The following is a 26,939-nucleotide window of genomic DNA, read 5'->3' as shown; positions in this document are numbered from 1 at the left end:
GAACCCACGTCCCCTTCATCGGCAGGCGGACTCTCAACCACCACGCAACCAGGGAAGCCCTGTCATAACCACTTTTACATTGTCTTGTCTCATTTGATCATCACAGCAACCCTTTGGGGTAGGCACAGTTTTAAGCGCCTTTCTATAGAGGAGGAAACTTTCACAGAGAGGTTAGGAAACTTGCCTAAGATCACACAGCTGGAAAGTCGAGAGCCAGAAAATGAATCCAGAGTCTGACTTCCAAAAATATATTCACTAAATGGGTGTAGAGTGATTATTTCAGGGGGCGGAGAGGGGTGAGTTGAGGTTCAGGAGACCCTGGGATGTCAGGCAAAGGGCCCAGATGTCAATGCTTTTCTTGGGGCACTGTGTGATCTCAGGCAAGTCAGCTCCCTTCTCGGTGCTCACCTGGGAACCCAGGGTGGTGGGCCAGAGCTACTGAGAAGAATCAATTGGATAATGTCGCCAGAGTGCCCAGCTCGGGGCCTCAAGACACGGTAGCTCACAGCAAATGTTATGAATGTTTGGGGAGGCAGACCTGACCTTGGCTGCCTGAAAGCCTTGTTCCGTTTCCTGCATCCAAGGCCACACAGGGTCTCCCCAGGGCCTGGGTACTTGGTTCAAGGCCACTGTCCACATGGGGCTCCAGGGCTCCCAGCTGTCGCCCATCGAGCTGCTCCCACTGTGCTGGAATGTGACTCCCTGGGTGGCCCAGCCAGGGGAATGCGCAGGGGTCATTCTTGACATAGCTGAGCTCTGGGCACAAGGTGCTAAGAGCGGGGCAGTCAATTTCAAAGGGCCTTTGCTGCATCTCTTGAAAGATGTGACTCTAAAACTTGTCCTGCCTCAGCGGAATACACAGCTTGAAAGGGAAGTCGAGTTAGGAGCAGGTGGCTCAGGCCTTTGGTGCCTGCCGGGCAGAGCTGCTTCTGCACAAACGGCTGAGGGAGTGCTCGTGGGCAGCTCCCAGTCTGGACTGTGCATCTGGTTTCCTGCACCTTCCCTCTGAGCGGCAAATTCACGTCTATTTTTGTAATTATTTGGTGATTCCCTCATGCCTCCCCCCACCCCCCGCCATTTCCCACAAAGGCCTGGGACCTTGTCAGCTGCTCTCTCTGTGTACACAGTATGACTTGCAGTAGGTGCTGAGTAAATATTTCTCAAATAAATGTATTGCCCCCTTCCGCCAGTTTTGTCATGTTGGAAAGGCCCTGGGATTTATTTATTTATTTATTTTTAACAGATTTATTGAAGTCTAATTGATATACAAAGAAATGCACATATTTAATGTGGGCAATTTGATGAGTTTGGACATGTGCAAACACCCATGATACCATCACCACAATCAACATAACAGACATGCAACACCTTCCAAAGTTCCCTTGTGTCCTCTTGTTTTCGTTTTTTGGAGTGCACAATACCATACAGTTGGCACTACGTTGTACAGCACATCTTTAAAACTTATTCACCTAGCATAACTGAACTTTATAAAAGATAGTTATTTTTAATTCCTTAAATTACAATACAGAGTTTAATTTTTCCTTTCACTTTCCAAAAATGCATATACAACATAATACCTAAAAAAATGTTGTCATCAATAGATAAATTTTCGGGAGGTCTTTACATGTTTTGGCATCTGTCAAGAATAAAGAAAGGTCTTTCTGATACAGTGACATTTGGACACAGACTGGGAGGAAATAATGAACGTTCCAGACAGAAGGAACACTAAGGGCAACGACCCTGAGGTAGAAGCACGTGTGGCAAATTCAGGGAAGACCAAGGACACCAGTATGGTTGGTGCAAGTGCTCAAGCTGAAGGCCCTGGGATTTAATCCTGCTTCTAGGACTAGTTGGGTAACTTTGAACTTCGCTTTCAAGGCGATAAGGCTCCAGAGACGGCCTGTCTGGGTTTGAACCCAGGCTCTGCCTCTTCTTACTAGTCACATCAACTGAGGAAAGTTTCTGAACGTCTCTGCCTCGGTTTCCTCATCTGGGAAATGGGGCCCTCGCTGTGCCTACATCACAGATCAGCGTGAAGGATAAATGGCTCAGCACGTGGCAAGCACTTACAATAAGGCAAGGCACAGGGTAAGGTCTAGATAAATATTAACTCGTATTATTTTATTATTAAATCAACTTTATTAAGGTGTAACTTACAAACAATAACAGGCATTCATCTTAAGAATACGATTTGATGAGTTTTGATGGATATATATACACCTATGTAAGCACAATCTCAATCAGAGGACAATCCCACCTCCGCAAGTGTTCCCTCTGCCCATTCGGTCAACCCCCTCTCCCCTGGCCCCCACTTGTCTGCTCTCTGTCTCCATAGCTCAGTTTTGATGGTTCTGGAACTTTATATAAACGGAGTCTTACAGTGTGTGCTCCAGCCTCTGGCTCCTTTTTCTCAATGTGTTTTCATCCATGCTGTTGTGTATATCGGTAGTTTGTTCCTTTTTATTGCTGTAACTCATGTTATTACCAGTGATATTCTCAGTCTCAGTTTCCTCTTCTGTGAAATGAGGTTAATAATTTCCACCTCATAGAATGCGGTGAAGGAGAAACAGGACCCTGAGTAGTGTGGCCGCATCACCGATCCCCGCACAGAGGACCCTGCATCCTGCACTCAAGCCATGCTCTCCCACCACCTCCCCCTGGTCCCCAGAGAGGGGCCCTTCCAACGTCACCAGGAGCCTGGAGCCCAGAGGGTCAAGGGCTTTGCGGGGTCAACTGGGGAGGGCCCTCTGAATAGATGCACAGCCGTGAGATGATGGCTGTGTTTATAAAGCAGACTGTTATTTTTTAATTCTTCTCCTTGTGTCCTTTCCCCTACTTCTCTCTTTCAAGGATAATTAAAATGCAAGCTGGCACTCCCTGCAAGGAGACAGCTGAAGATTTAATTGCCCCAAGAAAAATTTTCCAGTGAAAGGTCTTGCAGTAATGGCAGCTCCCGGCCTGGCTGCCCAAGAGGCTTTGCATCTCGCACATAATATTAGCTGTAATGCCTTCATCTGCATGTGCATGGGTTCCATTTACTGGCACGGAAGGAGTCAGGGCAGAACGGAGCCGACAGCCTCAGTCGGGCCATCGCCTTCTCACCATTAAACTCTCACCCGGCCTCACTCTGGAGACAGGTCTGTGGCCCAGATCCATGCGGCCGGCTGCCACACCAGCTGACCCTGCCCCGAGCGGGCCTGCGGGGGTAGGAGGCCCAGGCGCCTGGGAACAGCCCCTTCCACCACGAAGGTTTGGCCTGTCGTCCTTGAAGTGGGGCCAGGAGGACACGTCTGCTGAGCGGCCAAGCCCCACCAGCTCTCCACGTCGGGCCAGTTGCCAGCTGTGCTTGGGTTGCCCAATTTCAGGGCAGAGAAAGATCCTGCAATCTCTCATTCTGTTTTCCAAGTGTGGTACCAGTTTCCCCAGATGAGGCATCAAAGGCTCAGACAAGGGTCCCTGGCTCCTTGCCTGTTGGGGAGCGTGCATCAATTTTTTAAAAAGTGATCGCTCTGAACCCTGGATCATGATGAGAGGCAGAGTGATTCATTGGGAAAGTCAGACGGACTGGGGTTTGAGTCCTAGTTCCAAACCTGCCAGCTGGGGCACTTTTAGTTCTCCTAAGATGCCGTGCAGTCTCCAATTTCGGGACCTTTGTGCATGCTCTTCTTTCCACACCTTTCTTCCCTCCCTCCATCCCTTCCTTCCATCCTTCTTTCCTTCCTATCCAGACATCCATCCTCCCATGCATCTATCCATCTATCTATTCATCTTCCCTCCCTCCTCCCATCCTTCCATCCCTCCTCCCATCCATCCAACAAATACTTATTGGACACAGCCTGTGAGCTGAGCACAGGAGTTACATTAGTAAGCAAAGCTGGCACCCCCTTGCCCTGAGGCAGCTCCCAGGGCAGTGGAGGAGAGGGGTGTTAAGTCACCACGAGGTCAATGTATACTTACAAATTGTGACCAGGGCTGCAACGGAGAAGTTCTGGACAGGTTGTTACTGTGGTGTTCAACAAAGGAACTCAGCCCATCTTTGATTTGGAAGACAAGCCAGAAAGACGTAGCAAGTGTTCCAGGCAGGGGGAACAGCATGTGCAAAGGCCCTGTGGTTCCTGCCAGGAAGTGTCGGGAGGCTGGAGTTGCCAGTGGAGGGAGTGATGGGGAGAGTAACACAGGGCCAACCCCCACGGGGAAGGCAGAGCCTGCACCGGTGCCTCCACACCCTCTTTCTCTGGCTCATTCTTACTCATCCTTTAGGGCTCAGCTCAGGAATTACCCCTCCAGGAAGCCTCTCTGCCCTATGCAGGTTGAGTGAGGCCTGTGTACTTTCTCCTAATAGGAAAAAGTGTCCAAAACTCAGAAATAAGGCAAAGAAGGTGGCACTTCCTTTCATTGCCATACTGGGGCATTGTTTAAAAGGCCCACTAAAGGATCAGTTAGTTTTCTGGGATATATACCCGAGTTTGACTTTGCTATTCTGTACTTGTCATGTTTTATCATTTCCTGAAATGTCAAGTTGACACCCCCTTGTTCTAGTGGTGCTCATGCAGTGTTAGGATTATTACTAGGAGCTCTGGCTCCCTCACCCTTCGTGGGCTCACAAGGGTATGGTCATCTTTTGTCAACATCGTATCCTCAGAATTTTGCACAGGGCCAGGTTCACAGCCTGAGAAATAATTATTGGCCGAATGAGTGATCTTGACCTTATCTCTTCACTTCTCTGAGCCTCAATTTTCTTATCTGTGAAATGGACATCATAGCACCCATCTGCAAAGGAAGTAAAGTTTCAGTGAAATACAGAATTCAGTTCCCTGTAATCCTGTGGGCTTCAGTCCCCCTTCTCCCAGGGGCTGGATCCCAAAGGTAGGAAATGAAGATCTGGTGTGGGGAGCTCATGGTCTGGTTGGGGGTGGTACTTAGTCACTGGAGGAAGGGAAGGTGACTCTCTGTGGCGCCAGGGCAGCCAGAGGCAGATCCATCTGGTATTTGTTGGGACAGGGAGACCAGCCTGGCTGGGGAAGAGCAGGAAGTAGCCTTAAATAGACCAGGTAGGGTGTAAGGAAGAGACCCTGGAAACCAGGCTGGGGTGTTGGATTCCCCAAAGTTGGTAAGAGGGAGCCATCCTAGGCTAATGAGGGAGGGAGGGACTCGATGAAATCATTTCAGCCAGGAGAGGAGAGCCACCATTGCTGAGCTCCTCTGAGAACCTGGCCTTGGGGTGTGTGTGTGTGTGTGTGTGTGTGAGAGAGAGAGAGAGAGATTGTGTGTATAAATGTGTGTGAATCTGTGTGGGGGGCATGTGAGAGTGGGGGTGTGAATGTGGGTGTGGGTGTGTGTGAAGGTATATGTGTGTGAGTGGGCGTGTGTGAATATGCGTGCGTGTTGACTGCCATCTGCACCACACTGTTGCAAAGGGCTGATCTATTCTCTATCTAACCTTCACTGGAGCCCCCTGAGCTGAAGACTACTACTCCCCCATCTCACAGGGGACCAAATGGAGGCTCAGAGGCGAAGCCATTTGCCCAAGGTCACAGGGTGAGGACTGCGCAGCTGTCTTGACACCCCTGGGTGGAGAGAGGAGGGCTTTGGGCGCAGGGTGAGGAGGGAAGGAGGGGTGTAATTAAGGGAGCCTCAGTAGACAAAGTGATGACAGATAAATGGTTCCTCACTGTTTCTCGTGCTGTTGAGGTCACCTGGATGTTATCTTTCAAAGGAATTCAGCAATGCTCCCTAATATCTCACCTGGGCCAGGCCCTGGGCTGAGCTCCTGGACAAAAGATAAGGCATGGGCTCCATCTTAAGAAAGTGTCAGGTTGGGGCAGGCATCAAAGTTGGGGGTGGGGTTGAATCCCCAGGGAACCAGGGCACCAGTCTTCTTAAAACGCTGAGGTATATCTTGTATGCAGAGAAATGCAGATATTGAGTATGTACTTGATGGATTTTTATATCTGCAAGTCCCCACATAACCACCACTCGGGTGGGGAAACAGCATCCCATCACCCCTAGAGGGCCCCCAGAGGGCCCCTAGGCCTTCTCCCCTTCACTACGTCCTCCAAGGATAGCCCCCCCTCTGACCTTTGTCACCAAGCTCTTGCCTGGTTTTGAACATCTGGGGCCCATGTCTCTTTGGAAAGCATTTTAAATTTCATAATCCTGTATTCAGAAAACAGACCCAGATTCCAGTCAAACACAGTGCCATGGTTAAGAGGGGGACAGAGGGGACCACAGTGGTGGCAGGCTGAACCCCGGGGAGGCCCAAGGGTACATTGGCTGGCTGGTGACCGGATAAGGGAGCGAGACCACCCTGAGACCGCATGATGTTTCCTGGCTCCCAATAGAGTCCAGTGCACCCCAACCCTGTATGTGGCCACTGCTGTCTCTCCAGCAACCCCCTGTCCCCATCGTGCCCGTCCGGTGCCCACCCATACCCACAGTGGCACCACTGTCCAGAGGGACAGTGGCTCCTGAACAAAATTCATAACCTCTCTGCGCTTCAGTTTCTCTGTTAAACCGGGGATAATCTTAGGACCTACCTTACAGGTGTGTTAAGAGGCTGGAGTGAACTGATATTAAATAAGTTAATATTTGTACAGAGTTTAGGAGACTTTCTGATACGTGTAAGGGCTTATGTTAAAACTAAATAAAATAAACTAACGTGGATCCAATCTTGGCTGGTGCGAATACGCTAGAAGACGCAGTCGCTTTTACAGCTGGGCATTAGAACCTTGAGAAGGGGCAGAGATTTTCGTGATTATAATGTAAAGTGGGCAGGGGCTGCAGAAGGGAGAGCACGGGTCCTCAGGGATGGGGGCAGGTTGCGGCGGTCCCATCGCTCTCCTTTGCACAAGGAACACCCAGGAAGTGCCTGATAAATGCCGAATGCTTAACTTATTTCCCGGCAGGAGGGAGAGGGTCACTTGGGTCCCATGAACTTAGATTTCGCCTGACAACCTCAGCCCTAGAGATACGGGCTGTGGAGAAGTGAGGCCCAGGTGCTGCGTGAATTACATCCCCCGGTCTCCTCGCCTGGATGTGCAGTTGGCACCCCCGCTCTCGCCTTCCCAGAGAACGAAGGCATTTCCCCACCTGCTCAGCCTGTATTCATGCCTGGAACACCTCATCCTGCAAGCAGCACATGTATTTCACAAGCTGGGGCCAAGGGAGGAGAGCTGAGTTCTCTGTCACAGCCAAGGTCCTGGAGGGTGAGGCAGGTGACCTCCCTGAGCCCAGCAGGAAGCTCCTTGCCTTCTGTGTGGTCACATGGACCAGGCCAAGGGCTCAGGGCTGATCCCGGGTGGGCTTGTGGATCCAAGTGCAAGTCCCAGCTTGACTAAAGATTCATTGTGTGAGATTGGCCAGGTCATGTGCACTTCTGAGCCTCAAATTTCTGTCTCTCTCTGCAAAATGGGCACAGCCACCACCACTACTGGACAGTTAGGAGAATTAAACATGATGGAGAGACTTCCCTGGCGGTCCAGTGGTAAAGAATCTGCTTTACAATGCAGGGGATGTGAGTTCGATCCCTGGTCAGGGAGCTAGGATCCCACATGCTGCGGGGCAACTAAGCCCGCGAGCCACAACTCTTGAGTTCGCGCACCTCAACAAGAGAGCCCATGTACCACAAACTGCAGAGCCCATGCGCCCTGGAGCCTGTGCGCCACAACTAGAGAGAAGCCTGTACGCCACAACGAAAGATCCTGCATGCCTCAACGAAGATCCCGCGTGCCACAACTAAAGACCTGATGCAGCCAAAGAAAAAAGAAAAAAGAGAAAGAAAGAAGAGGCAGACTACTTGGGCTCTGCCATGGGGCATTAGGGAAATGACTTAGCTTCTCTGTGCCTCGGTTTACTCATCTGTAAAACAGGGATAATAGGAGTTCCTACCTCACATAGTGGTTGGGGGATTAAATGAGTTAATAACTGTAAAGCATTTGGCATATTACTCACCACAGCAGGCATTAGCTATTATTACTGCTAATAATTTTGCAGAGTCAGTGCCCATATGTAATGTGTTGATATTAACTCAGTGGCTAGAAGTTGGGCTCTGAAGCTGGCAGCTAGAGTTTGAGTCTCAGCAACATCACTCATTAGTTGTGTGACCCCATAAAAGTTACACCACCTCTCTGTGCCTTGTCTATAAACAAGTTCAGTACTATTATTTACCTGGCGTTGTGAGGTATAAAGGGGTTAATCAGTGCAAAGCGCCGACACACAGTAAGCACTAACTATGAATGTCATGTTGCCATCATTATATAACTGTCATTAATATTATTAATATTCTTATGGAGGGGACATAAAGAAACTAACATTTATTGAGCACCTACTATATACTAGCACGAGACATGAATCATCTGGCAGTGTTATTCTAGGACAAGCATTAGCTTCCACATTTGGTAGAGGAGGAAAGTGGGGCCCCGAGAGGGTGACCTGCTTGTCCAAGATCCCACAGGTGGTGAGGGGTGACCAGACCCCACTGTGCAATGTTTAGGGCAGGAAGACCCAACGCTTAGTGAAGGCCTGCCATGTGCCGAGCACCCTAGCCCCTTTAATCCCCACGCTAAACCTAGAGGGGGTATTATTGTCCCCATTGTACCAATGACCAGCCTGAGTCTCAGAGAGGTGAGTGGTTTGTTCCCGCAGCTACAAAGTGGCAGAGCCGGGATTCAAACTTGGTTTTCTGTTGGAATTCTGCTCAAGCAGGTGTTTGGGTGGCCTTACCCTGACTCCCTCTGAGCCAGGGGAAACAAAGTCTTTGTGTCTATAAAACACAAGAGAGGATCAAACGCTGACGTCACTTCCAAGCCCTGGGGCCCACATGATCTTCTCCCAGGCTCGTGGGCGCAGGGACAAACTCACAGAGACAAGGACACTCAACACCCAGAGGGGCCGTTGTTACCCAGAAATCTTTATTACAAAAATATTTTGCAAGCCAAAAAGTTTAAGTTGCAACTATATACAAAATAGGGCCTGTTTCCTTCCCCGCAGTTTGAAAATAAACTCCAGAAACCATGCTCCTTCCATACTGTTGTTTCGACTGCTTCCTTTTCCCGGGGTTCGGTTCACAAGGTATGGGAATCTCCAGGCTGCCGGGCTGAAGCTAAACTACGTGACTTTCTTGGCCTCCTTCCTTACTCCCCTTCCAAAATTCAAAATAAAATAAAATGAAAATGGCACCAAGAAAACATTTTTTTAAAATTCTGTGTGTGTGCGTGTGTGTGCTCACATGCGTGTGCTGTCTCTGGGCAGAAGAGAGGGAGATCAAGGTTTACAAGCCAAGCTTTTGGAATCTGGAAATAGCTCGAGCCAGGTGGCTGGGCCACTGTGCTCCTAGATGCCACAGAGAAGCTCTGGCTTGTGGGGCCAGAGCTGCCCACATGGCCTGTTGGCTCAGCCAGTTCCTGCATGCCATCATGTAAAACAGATCACTGTCCCCCAGAGAGCTGGGTCTGCACTCGGCTCCCCGAGTTCCACCTGGAGGACCTGCTGATGGGCAGGATGGCTCAGCTTCTGCCTCTGACAGCGTGAGCCAGGAATCCCTCGGGCATCAAATGGCTGGACCCAGGGGGCAGTGAAGATTGGCATCTCAGCTCTGAGAGCTGATCAGTTACACGTGAAGACCGAATAAACAGGGCTTGCAATATCTTCTTGCCCTGGGCCCAGCCAGGCCCCCACACTGAAATGGAGGGGTGCGGGGTCCGAGGATAACAGGGTCACGGCCTCTGCCCAACCTCTTGACAGAGGGACAGAAGGTAGGTCATTCCTGGCGTCACAGCTACCCAGTCCTCCTGGCTGTCTTTGATTTGTTCCAGTTTGATTTCGACAGGGTTTGGGAGCAGAAATGGAAGATTCCACCTTCAGAGATGAGCTCAGAGAGCTGGAATGGGGAAAACATCCAGGCACAGCTTCCTACCCTGCATGGCCCTAAAGTGCTTGTGAGCGATGGAGGGGAGGGGTGGCATCTTTCCTCTCCCCTCTTTACAGGTGAGCAGACTGAGGCATTGGGTCTTGGCCAGACGGAGAAGGAGGCAGCCTGGAGAAGCATGGGCAGGTTCAGACTTAGCACACTGGGGGCTCGGAAGGCAGAAGTACCAGCCTCGTGGAGAGAGGGCTAAGTGTCTCCATGAAGCAGCCAACCTGGAACCTTCTTCCCCACCCTCAAGCCTCTGGGACTGGGAGGAACTCAGTTTCCACTGTAAGAGCATCCCTCCAAGGACAACCGACCGTTCAACCTTAGACTGCACAAGACCCAACCACACACTTCAACACATGACAAAGAGCCAGGATAACACTGCTGTTGTTTTAAGAAAAATACAGAACAAAACACCACAGATCAAATTTTCTAACACCTCAGTTTCAAGATTGCACATTTCACATTTCTCAATAATTTACAGGCGTCCACAGCGAGAGGTTGTGAGTTAGTGCTTGCTGAAGGAAGCGAGCTCAGGTATGGAAGGGAGAGGTGGGGCCACGTGGAGTATCACCGTCGGAGGTCCTCCAGGTCTCGAGGGCCGTGAGGAGGAGGGGCGTTTTGTCTCAGTCCTTGGTGGCGGAGGAGTTCCTCAGACGGTCCTCTCCTCCCCGGGGCTTGTGGCTGGTCAGTGCAGGGAGGGGAGACCGGGACTGCTGGCAGCCACGGCACCAAGTCTCGGGATGCGCGTCCAGCTTCTTCGCCATGGATGGGCAGTTCGATCTAAAGGGAAAACTTTCCCCAAAGCCCCAGGTGGGTGGTGCTGGGAGGAGGAGGTGGGTTTTCTCCCTCCTCACTCTGGAAGATCGGGCTGCAGAGTGTCAAGGAGGCAGTCAGTGGTCTCCAAGACCATGACAAAGACCCACAGTTGATGGACAGAGGCGTGAGAGTTCTTGCACCCCTGATGGCTCTGGCCAGCTCCCAGGTCGGTTCCCTGCCTAGTCTGGCAACACTAGCCTCCATGTGTGGCCACATAGAGGGGCCATGGCTCCCGTGGAAATGCTGGAGAGCCAGCTGGGCTGGGGAGACAAGAGCTACCCTCACTGTTGGGTCCTGTCCCACCCTGGCCCTCCAGGAACTGGGCTGGCTGTCCTCATCAAGGTTGCCCGCAACGGGACAGGAAGGCTCATGGGGACAGACCCTAGAGATGACCACGGCCCTGCTCACTTCCTCTGGACCTGGACACTGGCATACTCTGAGTAGGATGGCTCAGGCTTGGGGGCTGGCTGCTTAGGGTTCCGGTTGAGGTGGACCATGTCCAGGTCGGCGTAGGTGAGGGTGTCCTCGGACACAGGTGGTGGGCAGGCCTGAATGCTGGCATACTCCGTGTGGTTGTTGGGTTCGTCGGCCTTGGGGGTGGACTTCTTCCCCTTGGGCAGGTTCAGGTCTGCATATGTGATGTCGTTGTTGTCCTGGATCTAAGTGAGATGGAGAGAAGGTCATTCTGGAGCCCCCAGCCACTCACTCACCCTCGGTACCAAGTCTGGTTGCTTCTGTCTCTTCTTGGCCTCCACCGGCTCAGCCCTAGTTCATGCCCCCTCTTCTCCGGCCAAGGTCACCTGTCTCCAGCCTTGCCCTTCCAATCAGCCTCTTCCTCACACGGCCTGAAGGGTCTTCCTAACCGTCAGTGTAGTGGCCTCACGTCCCTGCTTCAACGTCACCCCCTCCTGCAGTTCTCGCCTGCCTTTCCTGATGCTCTTTCCTCTGCCTACAGTGTCCGGCCCTCCTTCTTCTTGTAATGAAACCCAATCCACCCTGTCAATTTCATCCTAAGACCCTCCTCTCAGCTGGGTCCAGAGCTCTGTCTCTGTGCTTCCTCAGTCTGTGCTTCTGCAACACAGCACCCACCACCTAGGGCTGTCTGTGCCTGTTTGGAGGTCTGAGAAGATGCTGACCCCCCAGTGGAAGCAGACATTCACTTATTCACTCATTTATTCAACAAAAATTCACTAGGCATCTGTTATGATGCAGAAACCAAGGCTGGCACAGAAGAGGTCCCATGGATATTAAATGAACGAATGAACGAGTGGTGGATGGATAAATGGATGGCAACAGTTTCAGCCCTGCTTCTGGTGAAGCTGGGGACTGGGGGACAGAAGACAGGGGTGTGTGAGAATGAGGCCAGCAGTGAACAGGAGGTAAATGTTCTGTAGGCAGAAGTCGGAGTATGAATCCTGGTTCTGCTCTCTCTGGCTGAGGGACTGGGCAGTTCACTTAGCCTCTCTGGGCCTTGGTTTCCCTATCTGTAAAGTGGGTCTAATAATAGTATCTATTGCCAGGGTCACTGGGAGGATCCGATGAGATGGTCCAGGTAAAGCTCTTAGGACGGAGCCTGGCTCATGCCAAGTGCACATATGTTCAGCACGTGTCAGCTGTCATCTGCCACCTGGCAAACCTGAACCTCTCCCACATGCTCATCTTATTACCCACAACTGCCGCCTTGAAATTACCCATCATGAATGACATACTTTGCTCCTTCTGTGCCTGGCACCTGCGCTGTAGACGTGGAGGGGAGCTACCAACGCCCATGATCCTACCTGATGCACAAAAACAACCTCAGTCCCCAACAGCTGACAGGCGCCCTGCTCACACGTGGATCACCCGATTTAGGTCCTAACACAACCTGCTTGGTAGGAGTTATTTACTCTATTTTACGGTGAAGCATCTGAGAGCCAGAGAAGTTAAATTCGGTCAAAGTCACACAGCCAGAAAAGAGCCAAGGTCTGCTGGCCTCTGAGGCTGTGCTCCGACGGCCCACAGCACTGGGAGTCCTAGTCACGGGGCTGCAAGCTCCACAAGAGCCTTGCTCACTGCCCAGGGCCTGGCACATAGTAGGTGCTCAGGAAGTCCCAACTGACTGAATTCTGTGTAGGCTTCAGTGCTCTTTTCACCATCATTCTTTCCCTGCAAAGTTCCAGAAAGAACTTTGACTTTGAAAGGCCCAGAAAGTAAAATGACGGGGGAGAAGGCCTTCCTGTCCCATGACTGGAAATGGTCTTGGATTTCTAATCACCACCTGAGCTCATGCCCAGGACCCGCTGGAGGCAGGAAGGGTGGGGTGGGGCTGTGCTGGGTCAGGAGAGTTTTGGCCTCGAAGCACCGTGCCTCTCACCAGCCCTGACTCTCTTCAACAGACTACAGATACGACGATGACAACTGCCAGGAAAATGTCAAGGACAGCTGCCATGTTCTCATTCCAGGTTCAGGGTAGGGCCTGTCTCCTTACAAGGCTCAGAGGAGCCCTCTGCCTCCAAGGTCTGACAGCGTCAGCTGGTGCAGACAGGGCCAGAGTTCTTGGAGACAAGCCAGCCATGGTGCCTTGAAATCCCCTCAGTGATGCTGGGGCGAAAGCGCCAGCTCAAGGGAGTGTGCCCTTGCATGAGGTCATTAACGGCATGGGGTCTTCCCACCAGCACAGGCAGCGCAGTGCTGTGCGTTACCCCGTGTGAGCGGCACAGGGCTGCAAGGGTGCTCCTGGTGGAAGGACTGGCTGGGCACGTGCACGGAGGCTGGATGGCGTGATGAACACTAAGCCCGACTCCAGGGCACCGTTTAGACAGAACACATGGTGGACGGTGCCCTTCCAAGCTGTGCAGTGTTTGGCACTGAGTCAGACAGGCAGGGACAGACTCTCGGTGGTATGATTTCCTTGCATCAACAGGAGTTGCAGATCCTGTTCTAAATTAAGACTCCTTCGCCAGGGTGGGCGGGTGCCAGGGGTGGAGGATCCTTGCTTTCCTGAGTCCCCCCCTCCCTCTGCTCCAGCTGGGAGAGTCTGTCCCAGCCTGTTCCTGTTTCCCAGGAAGGGCATCTCACCAAGCACCGTACCTGGGTTGTTTCTCTAGTGTTCTTCTCGGGCTCATGCAACCTAAAAAGGAAAGAGACGCACAGATAAAAATACCCTCACTATCTCCAGTGCTCATGCAAATGGGTAAGAATAACATTTAGGTTCCACTTCCTATATGGGTGGGGGACGTGGATGAGCGATTCCCAACAGAAACACAACTGCTTATCACATGTTTGGACCAAAGGGCTTTTCAGCATGTACTACCTTTTTTTAATTTAACCTACTTTATCATCAAGGATCTTTAAAAATTATAATACTCGGTGCTGGGGAAGGTGCAGTGAAACTGGCAGGTTCACACACTGCTGGTGGGAGGGGCCGACCGACACAACGTTTTCTGGAAGCCGCTTGGCAAAGTCAAGAGCTTGGAAGTTGTCCTTATCTTTTGACTCATAATCGCACACTTGGCCGGGTGAGGGGGGGGATTCAAAATATAGAAAAAACTTTATGCACAGAGGCATTTACCACAGAACGAGATGGGGGAGGAAGGTTTACACCTCACAGCTCCACCAACTGGGACTGGTTAAGGAAATTAGGATAGATTTGTAGATAAAGACTTAAAAGGTTTATGAGGAAGTTTTTTTTTTTAATTACAAATCACATTAAAATGATAAGTATAAAAGCAAAATTCTCTGTGGAATGATTTCAATTATGAAAAATGTGTGGATAACACTGGAAGGAAACATAGTAAAATGTTAACAGCAGGGGTCCTTGGGTGGTATTTTTTCTTCTTTTTAGTTTCCCATGTTTTCCCAATGTTCTATATTATACACATCTAAGTCACCATTAAGAAAGGAAAAGAGAAGGACCAAGTGTTCTGGTTAATCAAAGAAGCTCTTCAAGCACTTGATTCTGTAATTGGAGGCCGTGGCTTGGCTCACTGCAGGGTCACAGTCAAGGTGGTGAGCAAACCAGAGCCACTGGCTCTGCAGGAGTTGTGTAAATTCTCAAGCTGGCCACTCTGGGGATGTTAGCCTGGATCATGTCAGAAATGAGCAATGGGGCTTGGCAGTGGGGTTATGAATGGATTTGGCATGAGCACTTGGCTCAGAAAGCAGTTCTGGGGCAGGACGGGCCCCACGTGGCCAAGCAACGGCCCTCCAGGAGCAGGGACACCGTCTGGAGGGGACCATCACTCACTCAGTCTCCATCCATACCCCTCCTGCTTCCGACGGGTCTGGCTTCCCACTGCCTTTGGTTCAAGTCCAATGCCTCGCCCTGCTCGTAAGCCCTGTGCAGTCTGTCCCTGGCTGACCTCCCTAGGGGTCATTCACTCCCTCGGCCTCATTCACCCACTTATTCACTCACCCAATATTTCTCAAGGGCTACTTGATGTGGCCCACTTTACATGTCAACAACAGCCTTGAAGAACCCCCTCAACCACTTTTCCTCTTGGTTAACCTTTGCTCATCCTTCAAGACTCAACTATGTTGTCACTTCCTTGGGAAGGCTCTGACAGTGCTGGGCTGGCTGGGCTGCCCCTCCATGACAATTTCAAACTTCTTGCATATTTTCCCATCTGGTTTGTGTGTCTGGCTGTCTGCCATGCTTCTTCACCACATAGGTATGGGTGCTCAAAACTGACTCGGAATGAATGACAATCAGGCTGCCCCAGGGCCTTTGCACACTCATTCCTCCTTGCCTCTTCATCTGATTCACTCCTCCTCTTCCCTCAGAGCTGTTTCAAATAGTTCTTTCTCAGGGAAACCGTCACTGAATCCCAAACTCCATTCTCAGGACACTGGGCTCCTCTCTCAGAGCAATTATTACAGAACAGAAGCAGTTTTCCATTTTTCATGTCTGTCTCTCCTCCGGTCCCTCCTGTCTCAGTGAACGGCATTGCTGTTACTCATCCCTGTGCTCGGCTAAGGAAGTGGGAATCACCCCTGATTCTCCTCCCTCCTCCTTTAAAACCTGTGTCTAATCCACTGCAAGGTTTGTCGACTCTGCCTCCAAAGTACATATCGAACCCCTCCAGTCCGTCATCACCACCATCCAGGTTTTAAATTTCTGAGGAGCCTCTGGCGTCTCTGCTCTAGTCCTGCCCTGCCTGCACTCCACTCCCCACATGTAAAATGCATCTGCGATGTCATATCATCTTTCTGCTTAAAACCCTCAACTCCTTCCCATCACGCAGTGAAATCCATCTCCGAGTCCTGACTGCCTGGCCTGCGTGACGTGCCCTCACCCAATGCTCTAGTCCTGTCTCCGCCCTCGATCACTCAGCTCTGGCCCCCTTGCCTCCTCCATGGTCTGTGAACACGTCCAGCTGCTCCTGCCTCGGGGTCTTGGCACTGGCCATTCCCTCTGCCTGGTCCACTCTTGTCCCCCGATATTCCCATGGCTAGAGCATTCTCGCCCCTCAGCTGTCTCCTAAATGTCCCCTCCTTAGATGGTCTTCCCTGACCGCCCACCGCACACCCACCCCCTGCCCCCCCAACCTCTGCTCTGAGCCTGACTTTGTGTTATTTAGTCAGTGCCTGCAGCACATCGTGTATTAACCTCCTAGCTTGTTTGGTAACTTGCCTCCCTGTGGACCACTAGCTCCATGTGGGCAGGGACTAGGCCTGTGTCATTCACCACCGGAGCCCTGACACCTAGTAATGGGCCGGTGCGCCATTAGCATGCCATAGATGTTTGCTGAATGAATGAACATCTCTCCCATGGGATCAAAAGTGCCACGAGACCAGGGCTAGTGTCCTTTTTGCTACTCTTTGCAATCCCCCGGCTTAAGGCCTGGCGCTCAATCCAGATGAATAAATGAAAAGAGTCAGGGAAGCCTTAAATATTCCAAGAATAAATTCAGTGAATGTCTGACAAGTGAACAAATGGCCGACCGAATGAACCCCAGTGCCCAATTAAGGGAGCAGAGCCACATTTTTCTCTCATCTGAGCTGAGGAAGATTACAACGTTCTCTTGTACGGTCCTAACCTAGGGAGTTAGAAATAGCCAGTCCCCCCACTGGCCCTGCAATCTGATGGGCCCTTTGAGCTCAAAGTGGTGGCATTGCCCCCTCCCCTGCTCCGCCCCCTCCCGGGGTGCTGGGTTGTTACCCATGCCAATGTCCTCTGGAAAGCGTCTGATCCCAGTCAGCCTAGCTGAAGCTGGCGGCTGCACGGGAAAGCACCATTACCGCTCACTAGCTAACGCTTTGGCTTAGAGAGATGAAAGGGAGCAAGTGATCTCACGGCTCCCTCGGTACGCTCATGCTGGAAAAATAAAAAACAGGCAGAAAACGGTTGGCTTCTCTGGGGAAGAAGAAACAGGCAGCAAGAGGCACTAGATCAGTGATGAACAGCCTCAGCTTCAGCGTCAGAGAAATCTGGGTTGACTCGAGGTTCAGCACTTACTAACTGTGGGACCTTGGGAAGGTCTCACGACTTCTCTGAGCCTCAGTTTCCTCAACCACAACATGGGGACAATAGTAAGCTTCCAGAGCAGGGGTTCTCAAAGTCCAGCTCGGAAGCAGCAGCATCAGTGCCACCTGAGAACTTGTTAGGAATACAAATTCCGCATCAGAAACTCAGGGGGTGGCGCCAGTAATCTGCATTTTAACAAGCCCTCCAGGGAATTCTGCTACACACTCAAGTTCCAGAACCTCTGCTCAATTAAACTGGGACAAGAGTAAATCATAGGATTTTTGCAATAATTAAATCACCAATGGGCTAATATAGGTAAAATCATAGATCTGTGCCTGGAACACAGTGAATGCCCGATAAATGTTAGCCGCTGATGTTGTTGTCATTATTATTATCGACACACCCCTTTTCTTCCAGAAATGTACTGTCTAATTGAGGAGATGACATGTAAAAAAATAGTGACAACAATAAAAACAAAACAAAAAAGAGAGATCCTTCCACATTTGGGGCTGTGAAGCCACTGACAGGGAGAGTTTTAGGGATTCAGGAAGTTAGAGATCGGGGATTGCTGTGGTGGTTTGGGACGGCATTTGTTCGTTCATTTATTCAACAAACCTTTACTGAGCACCCATTCCATTCCGGGCATGGTGCCAAGTTCAGCAGCAATTAGCCGTGAACGTGAGGGAAGTAACCCCTGCCTTCGAGAGGGGTGGGTTATACTATGGGGACGAGTGCAGAGACAACTTGGACACACTGGGGTGTCCATCCAGGGGTATCAGGAGAGCTCCCAGGAGGAGCCTCTGTCCCTGGAGGAGGTAACACCCTTGCTGAGCCCAGAAGGAAGAGCAAGAGGTAACCAGGTAAAAGGAGGGGCGCCTACACTAGCTTCCATGTGGCACAACTCCAGGGGGCGCTGTTCAGAGCCGGCCGTGACTGCCGCCCCCTGGAGCTGTGCAGACCCTGGGTGGCTCAGGAGCAGGGGTGGGGAGCACATCTCAGGGAGAGGCCCAGCGCGCAGGGCGAGGAGAGCGAGGATGCAGCGTGAGGGAGGAGGTGAAGGGGGGCAGTGTTGGCTGAGGCACGGAATGTGAGCTCCAGGAGTGGCTGGGAGTAGAACTGTCCAGCGCAGCAGGGCTGGACCACGAGGTGCTTGAGGGCCTCAGGAGGGCATCTGGACTACCTCGAGGGCCACAGGGAGCCCCTGAGGGGTTTTAGGCAAAGGACGGAAGCTGAGCCTTGCCCTTGAGAAAGAGTGTACTTCAGTGGGAAGTGTGACAGTTGAAGGCCCGGCAACAGGAAGCACATTTCCCTGGGGGCAGCGAGGAGCCTGGTTTTGCTGGAGTGGTGGCTCTGCTTGTTCAGGGATGGGGAAGCTGGGAGGCTGGCCAGGGCTCAGAGCAGGAAGCCACCTGCGGAGGTCAGAGCAGAAAGAAAGGCTCTCTCCCAAGGGCACCACAGACTCCCGCTGTGGGGCAGGAGGGACACACAGTGCTTCCTAGGGCCCTTCAGACAGGTCAGATGCTCTTGCTGTGTGCAACCGCAGTGCCTAGTATTTCCCCACTGCATCTGTGGTCCCCAACACAGGACACAGCACCCCATGCCCCCAACCTTGGTATTGTCCTTGACCCTACAATCCATCGGCAAGTTCTCTTGGCTCTACCTGTGAAATATATCCAGAATCTGACCATTTCTAAGCCCATCCCATCACCCTGGTCTAGGCCACCACCATCTGCTTGGACAACTGCAGCAGCCTCTTCTCTGGCCTCTCTGCCTCCACCCTCACCTCCTTTACCTTGGTCCACACACAGTGGTCAGGGTGATGGCTTTTAAAACGAAGTCAGATCATCTCCCTCCTAAGCCTCCTCATCCAACCAGGAGTAAAACCCTGAGTCCTAACAGCTACAGGCCCTAGACCCCTGGCTTCCCCTCCAGATCCTCAGTTCTGCTTTGCAATTCTGAAATCCACAAAGCTCTAAAAATATCAAAAGATTTTCAAAACCCATTTGCTGGCAAAACCTGTCCCGAACCAACATGAAGCTATTTATAGTTTGTATTTATCGTCCTTGGTGTGGACGTTCATGTTTCCATGCAGGTACATTCACGTGGTAGATGATGGGGCGCTGCCTCTACTCTGCTGGGGTGAATGTCGGGGGCCTTCCCTAAAGCTGCAAAGTCTGGATTAGTCACCCATCTGCTGCATGGGCCACAGCTAAGGTACGTGGGCCTGCACCTCCTGATCTCATCCCTTCCTGTCCCTTCACTCCTTCTGCTCCAACGGCTGGCCTCCCGTATCCTCCCGGTACTGCCCACCTTGGGCCTTTGCCTCGCCTGCTCTCTCGCCCAGCAGGTGTCCCCTCACAGGTCCCCAGCTCCAGGTCCCTGCTCATATGTCCTCTTCAGAGGAGGCCCTGCCCCTGCCTTCCCTGCCCCGCAGTCTCCATCCCCTTGCTGTGTTTGATTCGTCACCACCTGACGGGGCATTATACTGTTTTGCCTCCAGGCTTACTGCCTGCTTCTCTCACTGGCATCTGAGCCTCGTGAAGGCCCAGACTGACTCCTGTTCACTGCTGTATCCTGAGTGCTCAGAACAGAGCAAAAATCACCGATCATGTGAATCAACAAACTAATGCACCATCTGTGATGTCATGTCATCGGCTTAGCTTCTGACCAGGTCACGGGCTTCAGGAGGGCACAGATGCTTCTATGCTACTCATGCCGGCATTGCCAGGGCCGTCTGTGCCAAAGCACTCAATGAATATTTAGTGAACGAAGGAAAGAGCAGAGTATACAATTTGGATTCGGGAGCAGAATGTGCAGGAGTTTTCTGCCACAGTCCAAATGGGATTTGATCAGGGTCTCACTGTCTGTGGACAGCAAGCAAGAAATCAGTGCCTCTGTGTGCATAAATCCCCTCAAATCCCCTCACTTGAGATAGTAATTAAAGATGGACCTGGTGAGAAGAGCTTATAAAGGAAAGAAATAGTTGACTGGCGCAGTGGGTGTGCATTACGCTTTGCAGTTTTGGAGGCAAACAACAAAATAACTACAAAAGCACCCGAGCCCAGTGATGCACTTACCTTGTAGAGGAAGTGGAGCCCTTGGCTGAAAGAGAGAAGAAACAAAAGCCAGTTATTTAACCTAGAAACACACTTTGCTCACGTAACTTTGTGTGTGTGTGTGTGTGTGTGTGTGTGTGTGTAGGGGCGGAGGCAGAGGTTTACCTCCAAGGATGTTGGGAGGAATTATTGAAATCACCTCTAAACCACAGGAAACCCCATGTCCACCCCACTGGGGTGGGCGGCCCATTATCTTCCATGGAGGAAGACCAGTGAGCTGGGCCTTCCTGCTTTCCCATCTCTGGGAATTGCCAGAGGTCAGATCCCAAAGCAGCCTTCAGCCTGGGAGGGGTCAACTGCCCTGCCTCTGTCTGAGCCTCACTTCCATCCATCACACACCTTACCAGAGACCCTACAGCAAGCCTGGGTCCCCATCAGGGCCCTTCACTGCTGGAGAACAGGTTTTAGCAGGTCTGCTAGGTAGGGGAGTAAATGGGAATCCCACTTCTGCCACTGACTCGCTTGCTGTGTGACCCTCTGGGGGTCATTTTCCCTCTCTGAGCTTGGATTTCAGTGCTTTAACTCACAGGGTTGGGCTGGACATCCATTTTCATCTCACCACTTTCCAAAAAAGGATCTTGGGAGGAAAGAAAGGGTCCATCTGGCTCAGAGATTTTAAGCCTGTGATATGGGGCATCCCACAGAGAAGCCCTGGGGATCAGCCACCAGTTGACTCTCATTTTGCTGTAAAACTGTAATTAAAAAGCAACGTGCACAGGCAAATGTGCTCTGCACCACATTGTAACAGGCTGGGGGCTGCCACAATGCAAGAATTCTCACTGCCACATTAACGCTTGGTGCCTGGGCAGGTACTGGATTTTTAGGTGAGTGACACCAGTTAGATGCTGCAGCTCAGCATCTAACATTTGAATGGAAGATGATGGGTTGCCAAGTGCTGGGTCATGAGTCATCTCAGGGAGTCCAGTGATGGGACCAATCATCTCCATTTTATACCAAGGACACTGGATGACTCCCTAAGGTCACACAACTGGTAAGTGATAGAGTTGAAATTAGGATATTTCACTGTGAGTATGAGGTAGAGGATGGCAGATACCTCCAGGGACCAATGAGGGAGAAGGGGTGTCTCATTAGGATGGAGGTGAAGTGCAGAGTGGTCTCAAACAAAGTCCCTGGAGACCCACTGTCCAGGTGTGAATCCTGGCCTCAGCACTCACCAGTTGCGAGACCCTGAGCAAGTTTTATAACTTTCCCATGCCTCAGTTTCCTCATCTGTAAAGTGGGGTTAGGTCTGTGAACAGTGCCTGGCACATCAGAAGATCTGACTGAGGGCCAGTTGTCACTGTCTCTAGAGCCTATGTGTGAGAGCTGGGCTCTGCACACAAGCAGACGCACCACTCAGGGCTGGGTGGCCTTCACCAGCATCTGCAGTTCTCCAACCCCCCTCCCCCTCCGGAACACTGGGTCACTGATGCCCAGGCCCATGGTAATGAGCTCACATGTGCCGGAGCCTGACGTGGAGGCCAGGGATGAGGCTCCAAAGGGGACTGGGACACTAGTGGACACCGTGAACGCTCCATCCAAGGGCTGGCTTGTCACTCTTGGTGGGCAACAGGCCCTGCTTCCCCACCTGAGGAGGAGTCCTTCCTGTGCGGGGGCGCCAGGAATGTTAGGGAAACCACCCTGTAGATCATCTGGCATCATTCTGGATTCCAGAGATGCGGGCCCTGACACCAGCCCTCCTGGACGGGAGCTGGAGGCTCAGGCAGTGTCTCAGAGCTGAGTCCCTCCAGCCAGCCCAGCGGGGAGGGAAACTTGGGGACCAGAGGAAAGGGGGTGCAGGAGGGGTGCGTGGCTGATGCACAACACGCCCGTTGAGCTCTGCCTGGAGGTCTGGGTGCAGAAGCACAGCTCGGGACCACACTTTGCACTTTATAAGCTGCGGCACGTGGTGGGTCAAAACCAGCATTTTTAGAAGAATATAGTACAAAATATGACAAAAAGGAAAATATCAGAGTTCCAATTTTATAGATGGGGTGTGTGTGCATTGGGTTGAGACATGAAATGTATTTCTATCACTTGTAGCCAAAAAAGTTTCAGAAACACTGGCTTAAAATAGTCTCCTTCAAGAGTGGGAAAGAGAACATGTATCCTTTTAGGTCTGAGAATGTGTCAGAGCTGCTGTTTCACATGAGCTTATTTGTTTCATAACTAGCCTCCAAGGCAGGCACTGCCACACCCATTTTACAGGTGAGGAAATGGAGGCCAAATTGTTTAGAGCGTAAAACAAGGGTCTGGAACCCTAGTTTTTCTGACTCTAGAGTCAGAGGTCTGGCTACAGCAACAACTACACACACACACACACACACACACACACACACACACACACACACACACACACGTGCTTGCCCACGCACATGCATGAGCATGCAAACAAGGGGACGATGTCCTGGATTTGAACTTATACCTCCTGCTGCAGTCCAAGGCCACACACCTTGCCACAGTGAAGGGAGCTTTCCAGGGAGGTGGCTCACGTTTCCAGCTCATGTACAATACTGACGACAGGAGTTAACATTTATTGAGCACTTGCTGTGTGCTGGGCATCTTACTAACATTGTACCCACAGTCAGCCATTTAATCCTCCCAACGGCCTCAGAAGTAAGTTGTGGTATTATCCCCACTCCCTTCTAGCCTCCTGCCAGGGTGCCGGGCATGTAACCTGGACAGGTAAGGGGAAAGCAGAAGTCTGCCCGGGGCTCCTGGGAAACACTGTTTCCTCCCTGAGGCCCTCTTGCCACCCTGGCATCTCCCTGCTTGCCACCTTGGTAGTGGTCCCATGAGGATGTGAGGCCTGGAGCAGTGATGGCTGCCGGGGTGCTGACCCCCCCAGATTCCAGCCTGGTGAAGGGCCCACACAGCCATGGCATTGTTACCTTTGGAGTAACTGGACATCTTTATGGCTTAAACTGCATGAGGTCTCCCCCTCTGGGAAGGACAGCCCAGGGGCAAACTCATGAGGAGGAACTGAGAGATGCACCCACCTTTCTTCTGTCTGATTCGGAGGAGGTAGAGGGCGGCGATCATCAGGGCCACCAGCAGGGCACACACTACGCCCACCACGATGAAGATACTGTTCCAGCTGTCAGCCTTGTCTAGGACCACACAAAATAGAGGCTTCTTGTAGGAAAATTTAAAACAAAAAAAAAGGAAAACCCACTGTCCCTATTCACCATGAGGCAGGCTTCATTAACGGAAAACATCTGGCTCAGACATTTCAGGCCACATGGGCACGTCCATGGGTCTGCACACACCTCTCCTCATGGGTTACCCACCGGCAGTGCAAAAACCGTGCTGAGGTAACAGGGGGGAAACGCTGCCGTCAGCCTCGGAGAGGCCCAGCTGCAGGGCATGGGCGGGAATCTCCCTCCCGAGGAACAGACATATGTTCCTCCTCATCTAAGTGAGCCGTGGGGCGGCCACACAGGGAGCTCCTAATCATAGCTGGGGCATCACACAGCGCAGGGGGCAGGGGTGGCGAGGAGTGCTGGACGTGCGTCTAGACATGCAGAGCCCCGAGACTGTGCCCTGGTCCGTGCCCAGGGCCTGGGCCTAGGAGTGCTGAGCCCAGGACATGGGACACGGAGACAGGGCAGGGGTGGCGTCGGGCACAGGCAGGGGACCCCACATGAGGGCACAGTGGGAGGCCAGGAGCAGGTCTCAGACACGTGGGTTCAAATCATTGCCCTCTGTGGTGTGACCTTGAGCAGGTCATTTAAGCCCCCCTCACACACTGGCTTATGTTACTGAGGCCAATAGTAATCTCTACCTCATTGGATAGCTCTGAGGATTACCTCACTAACTAAACCAGCTCGCACATCAACCAGCTAATTCACTCTTTCATCCTTTCTAAAAGTATTTCTTGAGTGTCTACTGCATACCCAGCACTGAAGCTATAATGCTGCGACAGCTATGGTCCTAGCAGCTGAGACTCAAAGCTGGGCTATCACCAGGGTCACCTCCCTCAACATTGCCAGAAGCAGGCAGAGCAGCCCAGAGACGGGCACTGGCTTGTCCAAGCTCCCCAGCAAGACTGTGACAGGCGGAGTGGATCCACACAACCTGTCTCCAGGGGCAGGGCTCATCCTGTGAAAACCAGCCACTGGTGGCACCAAAGGGCACCGTGACAGACCCAAGGCTTCTTTAGAGCTGTTTCCTTCAAGGATGCACGAAGGAAGGAAATGGACTCTATTCTAATCCATTCAAAGGGTCGCTACATACAGCGTACAGGTGATGGAACATTCCACAGTGGTACCAAAACGCCAACTAGGTGCTGCCGTTTTGAAGAAAGAAGGGAGACACATCGACAACAGGTTGGATGGGGGCTGACACCTTTCACTCTCCCAGAAGGGTGGCAGCATCACCATCACCTTAAATGGGCCTAGAAATGTTCCCTGGGAATCGTCCCACAGAAATAGCTGTGCATGTAACAGACTGTGTACAAGGACATTTAGTGCAGCACTGATTTTACTTGCGATAAGCCACAGACACCCTGAAGCCCCCATCCCTACTCCCAGTGGGGCACCCTTGCGATGGCAGCCAGGGAGACAAGGCCCAGGTAAGAAAGAGCAAGCCGGAGGGAGGAGGGCAGACATGGAATGGTGAAAACAATTATTGTTAGTGAAAGAAAGCAAGAGGTAGGACGCTATGGACTGGACGATCTCTCTCCTTCCCTACTTTCTTTCTTTCATGGATATTTATGTCAAAAGATCTGTAAAGAATATACCAAACTCTAACAAGTGGTCACTCTTGGGGGTGTGGGGTTTGGGGGTGGGAACTCACTCTAAAGTTCTACTTTACATCTATTCACTTCTAGATTGTTCTATAAAAAGCATGAATTACTACCTTTTATATTAAATAAAAAAGGTAAAGAACTGGGTCAGTTGGAGTGGAGGCCTCACCAATACGTTCATCTGCATCCTGGTTCTTCTGGGGAGCAGAGGCCTCCAGGGTGTGGTTTTTGGTGATCGCCGGCTGTCCGTCATGCTCCACCTGGCAGGTGAGCAGCACAGCCTCCCTGTGGGCAGATGAGTTCACCAGGAGCGAGCTCGTCCGGTTAAAGGTCCCGTCCTTGTTCTCTATGAGGGTCGAGGCCATGTCCATTCGGGACACATTTCCGTTCTCCAACCAGGTCAGCTGTAGGCGCTGGGGGTAGAACTTGTTCACCTGGCAGGTGACATTCACCTGGTTCCCCACCCTGGGGTGTTGGGTAATCGTCAAGGTAGGCGGAACTGAAACAGCATAGGCAGAAGCTCTGACCTTATGGAACCAACAGGTCACAGGAGAGGGGCTGGATAACAGCTTCCAGCACAGCAAGGGAGTCACTAGAGGACAGAGCCAGGCATGCAGCAGGCGCTCAGACACCGGGGGTGTCTTTGCATAGAAATGAAATCATAAGCACACTGCAGGGCGCACAGTAGGTGCTCGAGGACTGGGCTCCTAGTAGGTTAATGATGTGTGTCATCTAAAAGCACAGCCCCTGGCATGCAGTTGGAATATAATAACTGCAGCAAAATATACGAAATCGCCAAGCACATAGGGGCCTGGCTTATCGTAGGTGCTCACTAGTTGGAGAAACTATTGATAAAGTAAAGGAAACTACTCAGCACAGTGCTCGGCACATGATGGGTGTCCACCTGGCAGCTGCCGTTAAAACGGTAGTTAGTGACCAGCTCATCTAGGAGCCTGGTGATGGGGCAGGACTGTCAGGAAGTAGACTCCAGGCAATTTGAGGCCTGGAGCAAAAAGCAGGGAGGAGGAAGGGACTGGGGCCTTGAGAGCAGGTGCGGGCTTAGGCTGGCATGAGGGGCTTCTACCTCGGATGGTCTCAGACAAGTTGGCTGTCCCACGAAGAGGAGGGTCTCCCTGCAGGGTGATGTGGGTCACCTCGCAGATGACCTGGGAGCGAACATCCCCCGGGGCCAGCACCACCTTGGTTGTGCTGGAGATGCTGTAGGAAACGTTGTTTCCCTCTGGTTCCACGTCGGTCTGGGAGGCTGAGAGCTCATTGCCATTTTTGAACCATTTCAGGGAGATGTTTCTGGGGGAGAACCCGTGGGATTTGCAGGTGAAGCTCACTGTCTGCTCAGGTGTGACCCTCACTGTGGGGCCTGATACCACAGGAGGAGAGGGTTTGGCTACAAAAGGAACATTTATAAATGATGAACATGATTGTAATTATCATCACTAATGATAAAAATGTGACGCAGTTAAGAACCACCACACATATTATTTTTTAAATTCCTCAAATAGTTCTGGGAGGGCAGTGTCATCATCCTCATCTGACAGAGGAGACACACAGGTTCCCAGAGGTGACTCTGAGTCAGGGGCAGGGCTGACATCGAATTCCAGGCCTGAGTTCAAAGTCCACCTTCTTACATCTGCCAGGTGATTTCCCACCAGTTTGGGCAAAGGAACAAAAGTACCGATTGGTCTCACTCTCCTATTAACTGTTCCTAGCTGGGCTCCCCCTGGAAAACTTAGGTAAGTTCGGAGAAGTGTTCACAGAAGTAAATGCAGGGGAAGCGGGGTCATAGCGGGACCACATGGAAGCTGAGCCAGGCTGGCCGTCCAACGAGAGCTGTGGCCATGGCACCTCCCAGCTCCTCATCTGTGAAAGGGGACAGCAGGCATT

General features: G+C 51.7%; 1 protein-coding gene across 2 annotated transcripts in view; it reads right to left on the bottom strand.

Moving 5' to 3' along the window:
• Positions 1–10,286: 10,286 nt before the first annotated feature.
• Positions 10,287–26,939, bottom strand: part of SIRPA (signal regulatory protein alpha) — a 41,433-nt gene continuing 24,780 nt past the window's right edge. For both annotated transcript variants that reach the window (XM_060123235.1, XM_060123236.1), the window contains 6 exons: positions 26,122–26,442; positions 25,207–25,536; positions 23,290–23,400; positions 20,252–20,276; positions 13,799–13,838; positions 10,287–11,388 (listed from right to left, as the gene is read on the bottom strand). In XM_060123235.1, the coding sequence (XP_059979218.1) occupies positions 11,134–11,388; positions 13,799–13,838; positions 20,252–20,276; positions 23,290–23,400; positions 25,207–25,536; positions 26,122–26,442 (1,082 nt within the window). In that variant the 3' untranslated portion in view covers positions 10,287–11,133. The remainder of the gene's footprint in view (positions 11,389–13,798; positions 13,839–20,251; positions 20,277–23,289; positions 23,401–25,206; positions 25,537–26,121; positions 26,443–26,939) is intronic.

The sequence above is a fragment of the Lagenorhynchus albirostris genome, chromosome 15 (assembly GCF_949774975.1).
Source record: "Lagenorhynchus albirostris chromosome 15, mLagAlb1.1, whole genome shotgun sequence".
Classification (NCBI taxonomy): domain Eukaryota; kingdom Metazoa; phylum Chordata; class Mammalia; order Artiodactyla; family Delphinidae; genus Lagenorhynchus; species Lagenorhynchus albirostris.
The sequence above is the reverse complement of the archived record's forward strand: the minus strand, read 5'-3'. Positions and strand labels throughout refer to the sequence as shown.